Source organism: Sorex araneus, chromosome 5 (genome assembly GCF_027595985.1).
Source record: "Sorex araneus isolate mSorAra2 chromosome 5, mSorAra2.pri, whole genome shotgun sequence".
NCBI classification, from domain to species: domain Eukaryota; kingdom Metazoa; phylum Chordata; class Mammalia; order Eulipotyphla; family Soricidae; genus Sorex; species Sorex araneus.
Genome location: NC_073306.1, coordinates 33,837,716 through 33,850,884, shown reverse-complemented (window position 1 = coordinate 33,850,884; position 13,169 = coordinate 33,837,716). Strand labels below are relative to the sequence as shown.

The window sequence follows — 13,169 nt, the reverse complement described above, 5'->3', positions numbered from 1 at the left end:
TTCAGATAGGGCCAGGTCTGGGGTCCATCACTGCCAGGGCACGGCCTGGGCCTGATTCCTGGTAGGGAAAGTGGGGGGGGGGGCTCTGGCCGGGAGTCACCCCCTATCCCTAGTCTCCTGCTAAGGAAGCAGCCAGCACCATGGCGGCTGGAGCAGTAACCCCCCCACCCCTCCCCCAGATCCAGTGTCCACCTGGCCTCTGTGATGAGGAACCATCCTTGCTCTCTGAAGGGGCGCTTTGCAGAACGCTTGACTTCACACCTTCCCACCCAGTGTGGGGTTTCTGGGCCCTGGGCATGTAGGGGTGAGTGTCCTTGTGACGGTGGGTGGGGTCTGTCCCGGGCATGGAAGGATGTTTAGTCGCATGCCCTGGTCTTGGCCAATAAGCAGCGTTCCAAGAGGAAGCTCATCCCGCCCCCCGCCGTAAAAAGTGTCTTCTAGGTGTATTGCCCAATCCCCACCCCACCAACTGGGAGGCGGGGGAGATGGGTGCTGCCTCTCCACCGCCCTTCCGGTGAGTCACTTCGGGACGAGGACAGTCAGAGACAGCAGGTGGACGGCACACAGCACATGCAGGGAACGGCCGCTGGCTCCGTGCTCAGCTGGGCTGCCCCAGGGTGGCGCGCCTAACCATTCCCCTGCAGAGTAGGTCGTTGTGGGGCTCTGCCCGGGTCGAGGCTGTGCCTGTGCTGCTTCCTGTCTGGCCTAATCTGGCACTCCTGATCTCGAGAGTGTCAAGAGGCTCCTCAGGCAGCAGGTGTCCGGCCCCGCCCCTGCAGCCCATGTCTCTTGCAGCTGCCCCAATCAGGGACGCGGGCCTCTCGCCCGGCCCACAGGGGCAAGTCGCCAGTGGGCACCCCCGGCCGGCCGCCAGGCTTGCTCTCACTGGGCCTTTGGGGGTGCGAGTCAGACAGTGGCAGCCCTTGGTTCCCGCGGGTGGGTTTCCTTCCACTTAGGGCCAGGTACAGGCGGCACTTTCCCTCCCTGCACGCCTCTGTCCCCAGCTCCCGCCTGGCCCGGCTCTGCTGACCTCTGCAGCCCCTCTCTGCAACGACACTGGACCCCTCAAAGCCTCAGAAGTGGGGGCTGGAGCAATAGCACAGCGGGTAGGGCGTTTGCCTTGCATGCGGCCGACCCGGGTTTGATCCCCAGCATCCCATATGGTCCCCTGAGCACCGCCAGGAGTAATTCCTGAGTGCAGAGCCAGGAGTAACCCCTGTGCATCGCTGGATGTGACCCAAAAAAGAAAAAAAAAACTCAGAAGTGCCCCACGCTGCCTGTGCCTCTGTCCCTCTCTGCCGATGATGCAGGAATTCTCCTTCTGCAGTTTGCCCTCCGGTACCCGCCCCTCTGAGGGAGCCGCTTCCCTGGCCCGCCCACCTCGCCCCTGTGCAGGCAGGTGCAGAGACCGCTTCTCCCTCAGCCGTGCCCACCTTTCTCCCACGCCTCCTCGCCTTCTGACCGGCTTCTCGTCCTCCTGACCAGGACAGGACAGGAGCCGCCCCTCTCCCCTTGGCTTTCCTCCCTCTTCCTTGGCCTCTCTCGCACACTTGGCTGCAGAGCCTCAGAGATGGGGCCCTTTGTTGTCACGCCGGGGGTCCCCAACAGCAGAGCCAGTGGGGTGGCACTCGGTGCATGCAGGGTGGTGCCAGGGTTGAACTCAAGGCCTCCCGCTGGCAAGGCAGGAGCTCCGCCCTGTGCCCCCCGGGACCACCTCTTTCTTTTCATTTCTCTCTTGCTGTCGATGTCCACCCCATGCCCCCAGCCAGTCCCCCTCTCAGGGGGCTCTGCTGCCCGCCGTGCGTGTGCTGTGCGCCCGGGCTCCGTCCTCTCCCCCAGGCTGACTGCGCCCGTCACAGCACTGCTCTGTCCCTGCAGTGGAGCCAGGTATGGGGGCGGCAGCCCCTGACAACTGTCCCTTTGTGTCCAGAACATGGATGCAGCTCGGGGCCGGAGCGATAGCATAGCGGGTAGGGCGTTTGCCTTGCACGCGGCCGACCCGGGTTCGATCCCCGGCATCCCATATGGTCCCCCAAGCACCGCCAGGAGTAATTCCTGAGTGCAAAGCCAGGAGTAACCCCTGAGCATCGCTGGGTGTGACCCAAAAAGAAAAAAAAAAGAACATGGATGCAGCTCAGTGGGGCACCCCCCAAAAGCTGACCAAAACCTTGAAAAAATCTGACCAGAGGGGGTTACTCCAGCCAGCCATGGAAACCCCCCTGTGGACTTCCCTACCTCCCGAGAATCCTTGGGCCTCCGTGGACAGGCCAGTGTCCACCCAGTTTCGTGTGAGAGATGTTACCCCTGCACCCGGGCAGCTGGGGTCTCGTCCCATTCAGTTGCTGCAAAGACCAAAAAGTCCACCCGGATGGGCCAGGGCGGGAGGCGAGGCCCCGTGTCCCAACCCCTCAGCCTCCCTGCCTCTCACGCCCTCCCACAGAGTGGCGGCAAGGTCCCTCCTCCACCTCCGCTTTGCTGTCCTGTGCCTCAGACCCCGGAGAGGCGGGGTGCGGGACCCCCAAACTCTGCTGCGCTGGAGTCGACTCTGAAGACCAGCAGGGTCGGGCCAACTCCTCTAGGGGAGACCAGTAGCAGTGAGCCCGAGGGGCTGGAGGGTAGCCGTGCCAGAGGGGTTCACGAGGGAGGCCGAGGGTGGGGCTGAGACGGCCGGAGAGCACCCCAGAGACACGGGATGCAGGACAAGACGGGCATCTCGTAGGAGAAAGGAGCCACGCCTCATCCCAGAGCCGGAGCTGGAGCCCAGTGCCCTGCGAGCAGGGAAGCAGCCCACTCAGACTTCAGTGCTCAGCTGGCCGGGGCATCCCTCCCTTTCTCAGTCCCGCGCCCTCTCCCTCACGCCCTGTAGATGGAAAACGAGCTGGAGCGTTTCCATAAGCAAAACACGCAGCTGGGGCTGAACATCACGGAGCTGTGGCAGAAGCTGAGAGCCAGTGACAAGGAGCTGCGCCGGGAGCAGCAGAAGGTGGGAGGCGCCCAGCGCCCAGCAGCTGCCGGAGTCCCGGAGTCCCCGCCTGGCTTCCGGGGGACCCAGGTGTTGGCACGCCCAGCCTTCCCCGCAGCCCTGCACGGCCCGCCGGGTCCGTCGGAAACCAGAGCCGGGACTCCGGGTACTGGGATGCAGGAGGGGGAGCCGGTGCCCCAGAAACACCCAGACCGTGCCCAGGCTGGGAGCAGCAGCGGCCCGAGAAGTCATGGGCTGCCCGTGGCTAAAGGCTTCAGCTCCCAAGATAAATGCTGGTTGGGGGGACCTCGGAGATGACCTACACCAGGCTCTGGGGGTTACCAATGAGGGCAGTGTGGCTCGAGGGATGAGTACCCACCCCCGGCTGGTTGGTCCCTACAGAGCCAGTACTACTGGGGACTAGATCTCCTGGCACCAGCCAGGGCACAGGCGCACACCTTCAGCTCCTGGTACCGGGCACTCAGCTAGAATGTCCTTGTCCCCAACACAAAGCGCTGAGTCTACATGAGCAGACACAGAGCCTGCTTGCCCCAACACCGGTGGATGGGGACATATGTATGACATGTGCACAATCATTGCCACAAAGGGTTATGCAAAGGACTCTGGGAGCTGAGAGGAAGGACTAGACCAGGGCAGGGGGCAGGGGCCCCAGAAAAAGCCTGAGGGGGAGGAGGAGAGAGCTTGCTCAAGTTGGCAGAAGAACCAATGTCACAATTTTGTCCCTTTCCTCCCTCCATCGTCACAGCAGCCCGCTTGGGTAGCCACCGGCTGAGCTTATAAGAGAAATTGTGACCCCAGATATCCCAGAGGGCGTGACTATGTTCCCCTCTTGGCTCAGAAAAAAAGGGGGGGCATTTTGTGTCCTCTTTCATCTTTAAGACCTTTGGGTCCTGAAGCAATCCAACGTCAATAAAGAAGTCAGGCCAGGGGCCAAAGCCGTAGTACTGCAGGCAGGACACTTGCCCTGTCAGTGGCTGCCCCAGGTTTGATCCTGGCACTCGTATGGTTCCCCCAGCACCGCTAGGAGTAGTTCCAGAGTGCAGAGCCAGGAGCAAGCCCTGAGTGTCGCCAAGCAAGGTCCTCCCTCCCACAAAAAATGGGGCGGGGGGAAGGTGCACCCCCAACCCCAGGTATCCAGGGTTCTATCAGCTCCACTTCCCGGGCCCGGTGCCTGTTGGCTGTGGATAGTCAGCAGTCAGGCTCCCGTGAGGGGTCTCTGTCCCTTCCTCCTGCCCGCAGCCCCTGACCTCTGCTTGCAGCAGCGGGATACGGAGGCGCTGGTCAGGCGCTTCAAGACGGACCTTCACAACTGCGTGGCCTACATCCAGGAGCCCCGGCTGCTCAAGGAGAAGGTCCGAGAGCTGTTTGAGATGCACGTGCAGCGGGCAGACATGGTGAGCCCCAGCTTCCTGCCCCCAGCCCCAGCCCGGCTGCGGGGTCCCCGCCCTCACAGGAACACCCCCCACCGCAGGTGGAGATCGCAGGGCTAAACGCAGACCTGCAGCAGGAGTATGCCCGGCAGCGGGAGCATCTGGAGCGCAACCTGGCCACACTCCGCAAGAAGGTGGCCAAGGAGAACGAACTGCACCGCTCTGACTACGTCCGCATCATGCAGGTACCAGGCCCCGCGCAGGCGCACGGGCACTACGGCCACTGGGCCACGGGTACCAGGCACCGTGTGGGCACATGGGCACTATGGCCACTGGGCCATGGATACCAGGCACCGCGCGGGCACATGGGCACTATGGCCACTGGGCCATGGATACCAGGCACCGCGCGGGCACATGGGCACTATAGCCACTGGACCACAGATACCAGGCACTGTGCGAGCTCATGGGCACTACATCCACGGAGCCACGATACCAGGCACCGCGAAGGCGCATGGGCACTATGGCCACTGGGCCACGGATACTAGGCACCACGCGGGCACATGGGCACTATGGCCACCAGGCCACAGATACCAGGCACCGCCCGGGCACATGGGCACTATGGCCACTGGGCCATGGATACCAGGCACTGTGCAGGCGCATGGGCACTACATCCACGGAGCCACGATACCAGGCACCATGTGGGCACACGGGCACGGCGTCCATGGAGCCACAGATACCAGGCACTGCACAGGCACATGGACACTGTATCTACTGGGCCATGGATACCAGGCACCGCATAGGCACATGGGCACTATGTCTACCGGGCCATGGGTACCAGGCACCGCGCGGACACACAGGCACTATGTCCATGGAGCCACAGATACCAGGCACTGCATGGGCAAATGGGCACTGTGTCTACCAGGCCACGGGTACCAGGCACCGTGCGGGCACACGGGCACTATGTCCACCAGACCACGGATAGCAGGCACTGCATGGGTGCACGGGCACTATGTCCACCAGACCACAAGTACCCGGCACCGTGCAGGCTCCCGTGCTTCACGTGCCCAGGCCCGCAGGCTCGCCCAGTGTCCAGGGATCCACTCATTTTCCTAAAACTTTCGTACTCTGTTAGCCCAGACACCCCCTTTCTTTCCTCTGCCCCATCAGGGTCCAGAGCCCTCCCAGGCCAACTTCTTTCTCTCACTGACCCTTGTCCTCCGCAGGATTGTCGCCCTGTGATTTGAGCTCTCTGGAGTCTCTCACCCTCGCTCCTCCTGCCCGACTCTCGTCTCACCTCCTCTGGCTCTGCTCTGTGTGTGGTGTGGCCCCGCGGGCCGAGTGCTCTCCTCCACCACACGCCCGCCTCCCCCAGCTTCCCTGACTCCTCGGGCCTCTGAGCTCACCGCACCCACGGCAAGAGCCGCACTTAGCCTGATCAGCTGCCCACAGCCACTTCCCGGGATCCTGCGTTGACCAGACCCGAGAGCCCGACCCCATTACCGCTGCCTCCACTTAAGCGTGTTATCAGGACGGCCAGCCAGGGTGCTGCTGCCAGACCTCTGTTTGGGCATCAGTGTCACCCGAGTGGGTTAATGGGAGTTAGTGTCGGGAAAGAACATCATCAGAACACCCAGTATAAAGCACAGCCTTTCTGTGTTCGGCAGGGGCATTGGGGCCACCCCTGGCAGTGCTCACACTTTCTTCTTGACTCTGCCTTTGGAGGTCACTCTGGGGGGCCCGAGGGACCATATGTGAGGATCAAATCCAGATTAGCCTCATGTAAAGCAAATGCCTTACCGGGGCTGGAGCAATAGCACAGCGGGTAGGCGTTTGCCTTGCATGCGACCGACCTGGGTTCGATTCCCAGCATCCTATATGGTCCCCTGAGCATCACTATGGGTAATTCCTGAGTGCAGAGCCAGGAGTGACCCCTGTGCATTGCCAGGTGTGACCCAAAAGGAAAAAAAAAATCTTAAAAAAAAAAAAAGCAAATGCCTTACCTGTTGTACCATCACTCCAATCCTACGTCTGTATTTTCCTAATGCCATTATGTAAATACCTGGAGGGGGTGGAGTACTAGTACAGTGTGGGTACAGGGTGCTTTGCAAGCAGTGGACCTGGGTTTGATCCCTGCCACCCCATATGGTTCCCCAAACCCACCAGAGTAAGCCTGAGCACAGCCAGCTGTGCCCCATCACCACCCAAACCCCCCCAAAACAAACCACTAAATAAATACTGGAAGGGGGCTGGGTTGATGGTGGATTGGAACAAGACCATCTCCACTTGGATCTAGCAGCCCAGACACGGCTGAGCAGAGCCAGCGGGCCTCGGGTCAGACCCCAGCTCAGGGGTCTCCTGCCTTCACCCCAGACCCTGCGGAAAAACAGCTCTCAGGATCCAATCCCTGCCCTTCTCCGGCAGCCTGAGGCCCAGAGGGGGAAGTGAAGCCAGCTGCTGGGCCCCCAAGGACCCGGCCCGAGGACAGCGCACGGGCAGGGCGAGAGGCCCCAGAGCCTGCAGGAGCCGTTGTGAGATTGCTGAATTTTCCAGCACTGCCCCCAGAACCTGGGCCTGCGGCGGCCTGCAGGGGCCAGGCACCTCCCACAAGGCCGAGCGACACCCAGGGCAGAGAAGGAAAGAGAAAGTGACGACCACAGGCTCACCTATGGGGCAAGGTCTACGCGCGGCTGCTGGGGCCAGGCGTGAGGGTCCCTTCTGCACCCCCACGCCCCAGAGGTGGCCATGCCTTCCTGAGCGTGGACAGAGAGAGGGAGCTGGGAGCCACGTGGAGCCCCCGGAAGCGTGTTTTCCCATGGGCCGTGGATCCAGGCACGGGGTGCCCAGGGAGACCCCTTGCTTCTGATGTGGACTTTGTGGTGGACAGCCTGACTGGTCCCGGACACTTGCGGAAGCACCGCCCCAGGCCCTCAGGAGGGTTTCTTTCCTGGAGCTGCAGCGGAAGGCGCAGGGCGGGGGCCCAGGCGGACTGTGCTCAGAACAACAGAGTTCTGAGTGGCCACTCTGTCCTGCCGCGCCTCTCCCTTGCGGGGGGGACCTGGAGGAGATCCCTGGCTTCCCCAGGAGTTACCCCGGGGAGGAAACAGCAGCCTCCCTCCGCAGGTGCCACGAGGACTGAGAGGGAAGTGGAGGCCACGCGTCAGGCCTGGCTGCCGTGTGTGTGACCCCGCCCTCCGTCCAGGCAAAGGCTCAGGAGCCATGGCTCGAACCCAGCCTGAGAGCAGAGGGGGGCGTGAGAGGAAGTGTGGCAGCAGGAGAGGCAGGTTCTGAGCGGCGAGCCCACGGCGAGCCCACCCCAAGAGCTGACCAAGGGGAGCACACAGGGGTGCCCTGGCAACAGCCCAGCCCTGCCAGGTTCTCAGAGGCGTCAGCTCAGGGCAGGCCATAGGGGGCGCTGTAACATTCCCGCAATCCTGGGCCCAGCCCAGGCTTCTAGTGCCCCCCACAGATCCCATGCATGGCCCCACCCCTCCGCCCCTCAACCCAAGGCTGTCTGGGCTCAGGAACTGGTTCGTGGGTGATTCTCAAAAATAATAGAACAGAACCGGGAAACGGGGCTTTGTTAAGTCCTCAGTCACACTCGACTCTGATGAGGCCCCTGGAGGCGTCCCAGGCTGAGCACGGCATCGGAAGCAGCACTGGCCCCAGGACCAGAAGTCTTAATGGTCACGGTGGGCCATGGGTATTCAAGAGTGAGGGGCAGGAGAAACGAGGGCAGGGGGTCCCCTCGGGGCCATGACGATAGCAGAGAGCGGAGATGCTAAGAGGCAGCGAGGGCAAAGGCATTAATTAACCCTGGGGCTCCGTGGCGGAGCGTCTGAGACCACACTCTCAATCCAGCACCACCCCAGGTGGTCTTCGAGGGCCTGGGATGAGGCTCAGCAGTAGAACACCTGCCTCACAGCCCCTGGATCCAACCCTCGGCGGGAAAAAGGAAAGTTACAAATGTGAAAACTTTACCCAGAGATGTTGCTCAGTGGCAAAGTGCATGCATAAGACCTGGGCCCAATCTCAGGCACCACCAAAAAAAAAAAAAAATTAAAAAAAATTGACAGGACTTGGTGACAAGGTTGATGGCCAACAAAAATTAGGATGTCACCAGAGAGGCCTGGTACTCTGGGGAAATGGCACTTTGAGTCTCGTATCTTTCTTTTTTTAATTTTTGGGGCCACACCGGGGGTGCTGAGGTGCTTAGTCCCTGCGGTGCTGGAGGGGTCACTGAGAGCCAGAATTAAACCCAGGGCTCGAATTTCAGCCCTCGGTGCCAGCTCCCTGCCCAGTGTCTCGTCCGTGTGCCCGTGACTTCCCTTATTGATAGGGCCCAGCTGCATGCACCCCGTACACGGTGTGGAGGAGCCCTGGGGAACAGCCTTGCCCATTCCGGTTCTCTTCTGGTTCTTCCGGGAGTGACCCTTAACCCCTGGGCCAGTCACTTCCTCATAGCAAGACTCTGGCCTTCGGCAGGTTGGTATCCGCAGCCTTAGTTCCTGTGGGTGTATCTGTCCATCAGAAACCTATCAAGGCTGGGTCCGAGACCTTAGAACCCAGCGAATAGGTGGTTAATTGATCGTACCCTGAGGTACGGAGAAGCTGGGAGAGGCTATGGGAGAAAGCTGGCAGAGTTTGGCTAGAGGCACACAGAAAGGCAGTGTGAGAGATCTGGTGCCAAAGCCAGTGTGGGCACAAGGGTGAAAGGTCCGATGGAAGAAGCTGCTGACTTAGAGAAAGGCAGGCACAAAGCCTGGTCTGAGGAGGAGGCCGGGCCCGAAGAGATCGCACGGCGGGGGCAGCACTTGCCTTGCAGGAAGCCAGCCCGGGTTACATCCCCAGCACCCCACACGGCCCCCGACCCCTGACAGGAGTCATTTCTGAGCACAGAGCCAGGAGCAAGCCCCAAGCACAGCCTAAGGTGGTCCAACTCCCTCCCCACAAACAAATATTTTAATTTTTGGAACAAGGAGGAGGAGAATTGGACAATTTCTGGGCCTTTCATCCAGGAGAGACGCTTTGGGTAACGAGGGCTGCTGAAGTCAGCGGAGAGTGAGCCCGACCCCGGCGGTGTGGCCTGTGAGCTGAGAGGCTCTGAGGGGAGGCGTCTGTTGGGGTGCCTCGCCTCACGCAGCCTCTCCCCGTGCAGGGGCTGGGTGAGAAGAGCCTGTGGGGCTGTCCAGTTCTGGGATGCTCGTCCGGTGCTCACCCACTAGCCGAGTGCCCCGAGGCACAGCACACGTTGCTCCTGGCGCGGTCCCAGGTGTTGATGTGGCCGACTCTGCGACTGCCTCTGGTGGGACTCACCTCAAGGGCGACTCGACCTGCTGCAGGTCAGAGTAGTGAGAGCTTGTCCTGGGAGAAGCCCTGGAAAGGCAGACCCGCGGGCTGGGGACACGGCTGAGAGGGCCAGAGCGCAGGCGTGGCACGTGGGAGCCCTGGGTGTGGTACCTGGCACTGCCCGCTCCTCTGAGCACTGCCAGGGGTGGCCCAGAGATGCGGACTCACAAAGCCCGGCTGCACCAGGCCCTCTGGTGGACTTGGTTGTTCCGTCCGATGAGAGGCTCAGCCGTCCACAGGCTGAGCGCCGAGACTGTGGGCCCTGGAGCGTGGTGGACGCTCCCTGTGGTGATGGGAACACCCAGCAGTCCCCTTGTGCTGCGTGGGACACGGAAGGCAGCGAGGTGCTGTGGGAAGAGAAGCAACAAACAGCTCAGTCCAGGACTCCAAGCCGGCCTGCTGTCCCCGGGGCCTTGCAGCCATCCTTCTCCCCAGGGGCACCGTGGGAGGGCACAGCCACTGGAAAGCCCGCCAGCACCAAGGGCAGCAGCCGGGTCTGTTCCTGCCGTCCAGATGGCACCCCCCTTTACCCGCCAAACCCCATCCTTGGCTCTTCATCCTAGGGCTCAGTTTCTAGGGATCTCCCCATGCCATTTGGCCAGGACTCAGTCCCTCCCTCTGGACCTACCCCTCCCCACCCAACCTGCACTCTGCCCAGAGCCCCCACGCTCGAGCCCCCTGAGAGCAGAAGCCAGGTTCTGCTTTGTATGGAGCTCAGGAGGTCCTACCCCACTGTGGTGTGCCCCAGTGCCCTGGTGCCTCTTAAGTGCTGAGTACCGGGTGGATGGGCGCGTGGACAGCCTCTGTCGGACAGAGAGAAATGAATTTCCGCTGGCAGGAGCAGCCACCAATTATCTGTCTACTCTTCTGTGGTCCTCACTAGAGTGTGCCTCTGGGGAAGAAATCCTGTCTTCTTTTTAACTGCATCTCTCGGACCGAGCATCTCCCCTATTAATGTCAGTCCGACAAGTGAAGGAAAAGTATTGACTAAAGGGCAGCGCAGGATTTAAGTGCCCAGAGGCCAGGCATCAAGCTGCCAGCAGCGGAATGCTGATTCCGACTCTTGCTCTATCATCTGGGCAAGGTCCAGAGCCTCCCTGGGCCTCTGTGTCCTGCTCTGTACAATTATGGCTGTGATAGCATCCACTCGCAGGATTAGGGTGCTGCTTCCAGGCACTTGGCTTGGGAAAGTGGTGTTACTGTTGATACTGGGAACCACCTGGGCAGATGGGAATGGAGGTTACGGTTTCTTCCATGGGCAGAGGTACCTGAAGGTATATTTATTACCTGGTAAGTGCCTGGAGGGGCTGAGTCGTGAGCCAGGTTAAAGATGCTCCCCCAGGAGAGTTACCCTGGGTGCAGGCCCAACCCCACCCACTCTCCAGAGTCTTGGCCCCCTGCCAGATCCTGTTCCCACCCACCAGTTATTCATCTGTACCCATTCATTTGTCCTTCTCTGCAGGAAAATGTCTCCCTGATCAAGGAGATTAATGAACTCCGCAGGGAGCTAAAGTTGACTCGATCCCAAGTCTATGATCTTGAGGCTGCTCTGAAACTAACCAAGAAATTGCGACCACCCGAGGCTCCAGAGATAGGTAAGATCACGGGTTTCCTCCTGTACCTGGGCACACCTACCCCCAGTCTTTGGCGATACACCTTGTCACCAAAGGACCTCAGAAGACCTTCCTGCATTCAACATCCCTCAGCTTAAGAGATTTTTTTTGACGGAGGGTCACACCCAGCGATGCACAGGGGTTACTCCTGGCTCTGCACTCAGGAATTACCCCTGGTGGTGCTCAGGGGACCATATGGGATGTTGGGAATCGAACCTGGGTCGGCCGCGTGCAAGGCAAAACACCCTACCTGCTGTGCTATTGCTCCAGCCCCAGCTTAAGAGATTTTTAAGAAAAAAATTTTAAGAAAAAATTTTTAAGAAAATACTTGGGATCTGCTGTGGTTTCAGAATTCAGGCAGATTTCAGAAAGAGCATCCTTAAGTACTATGTGTTACATAACACGGAAATGTGTTTTGAGGATTGATTTTAGAATTTAGAGCCAGGAAAGTAACACACTTGCTTCATCAGTATTCCTGCCCTCCAACTATTTTTTTTCCCACACCCACCATGGGTTATTCTGAGGCAAACCAAACATCATACAACTTGTCTGAAATAATTTTACTGAAGGAAGGTTTCATTTGTAACCATTGATGATGGGTTTAACCAACCATCTTTCTTTATGCACAACCTAGGCCTCACCTTTGATCTTGAATAAGGGATACCAAGACTGATTAGGGCAAAATATATACCCTAAAATTGTTCTAGAAAATCCACCCAGTTAGCTGATTTTTAATTTAATTTAATTTTTTATTATTCTTGCTCCCTTTTTGGAGTTGGGTTGATATGATGACCAGGCAGCCTATACACACACCTGGCTAAGGTCTTTGCACACATTTTTATTAGTTAGTTTTTGAAATTACTTACCTGAACAGGAGAGGTTGCCATATCCAACCTTGTATTTTAGTTTTAGCATCACTTATATATTAAATGTTCATTCACACAATCAATTAACAGCTCTCCTAGACACAGCTGCTTTTCTCAATTATTTAAATTATATCATTACAACTTCTCATAAAGATGGCTAATTAAAAACCTACCAAAGCAGCATAAATCAACCATGAGATTAAAGGAAATAAGAAACACAAACATTTGAAAGCTAAAACAATGGATAGGTGAGTGGTGAATAATAACTGAGTTCCAAGACCCAAGAACCCCACACCCCAAGCAACAGTAGGGAGCCTAGAAGAGTCTCGTGTGTACCCCGAAAGACTCAGGAGGGCTGGGGAACTCCCCTGCTCAGGAATTACTCCTGGAAGTGCTCGGGATTTTGTGCACATGCTCCTCGTGCAGGTGGCCCTGGCTCCATCCCCTGCACAGTTCCCTGAGCACTGCCAGGAGTGAGCACTCAGCACTGAGTAGAAAAAAAATTCAAAGGTTTGGGAATTAGCAAAAGCAGAACTCTTTGGAAGTTTCAGGGAAGGTGGAACTGAAAAGGGGAAAGCCTTGGGCCAAAAAGATAATACAGCGGGTGAGGCGCTCGCCGGGCACCAGCCACCCGCGGTTTGGTTCCCAGTACTGCTCATTGTCCCCTGAGCATTGCCAGGAGTAACCCCTGAGCACAGCTGGTGTGGGGGAAAAAAATTTAAGAGGTAAAATTTTAAGAAGCTAGTTAGTCTACGTAGTATCCAATAGGATGTTAGACATATCTAAATCAGATCTGTCGTTGTGGAAGGGCACGGCACCACAGCACCTGAATCTCAGTGTTCTTCCAAGCTGCTGGTGGAGATGGTGGGGATTTTGTGCAAATGACTAGAAGTTTCAAGTGCGGGACACAAAGCAACACCGAAAATCAATCTTAAACATTTACAATGAACACTCTGAAAAGGAAATTAAGAAAGCAACTCCAGTTTACAAG

The 13,169-nt window shown here is 58.5% G+C and overlaps 1 protein-coding gene across 1 annotated transcript in view; it reads left to right on the top strand.

Annotated features, from left to right (window-relative positions):
* Positions 1 to 5,628, top strand: part of CFAP57 (cilia and flagella associated protein 57) — a 48,308-nt gene extending 42,680 nt beyond the window's left edge. Inside the window, exons 19-22 of the mRNA XM_055138419.1 lie at positions 2,867 to 2,983; positions 4,243 to 4,377; positions 4,455 to 4,598; positions 5,577 to 5,628. Coding sequence (XP_054994394.1) covers positions 2,867 to 2,983; positions 4,243 to 4,377; positions 4,455 to 4,598; positions 5,577 to 5,597 — 417 coding nt within the window. The 3' untranslated portion in view covers positions 5,598 to 5,628. The remainder of the gene's footprint in view (positions 1 to 2,866; positions 2,984 to 4,242; positions 4,378 to 4,454; positions 4,599 to 5,576) is intronic.
* Positions 5,629 to 13,169: the final 7,541 nt, after the last annotated feature.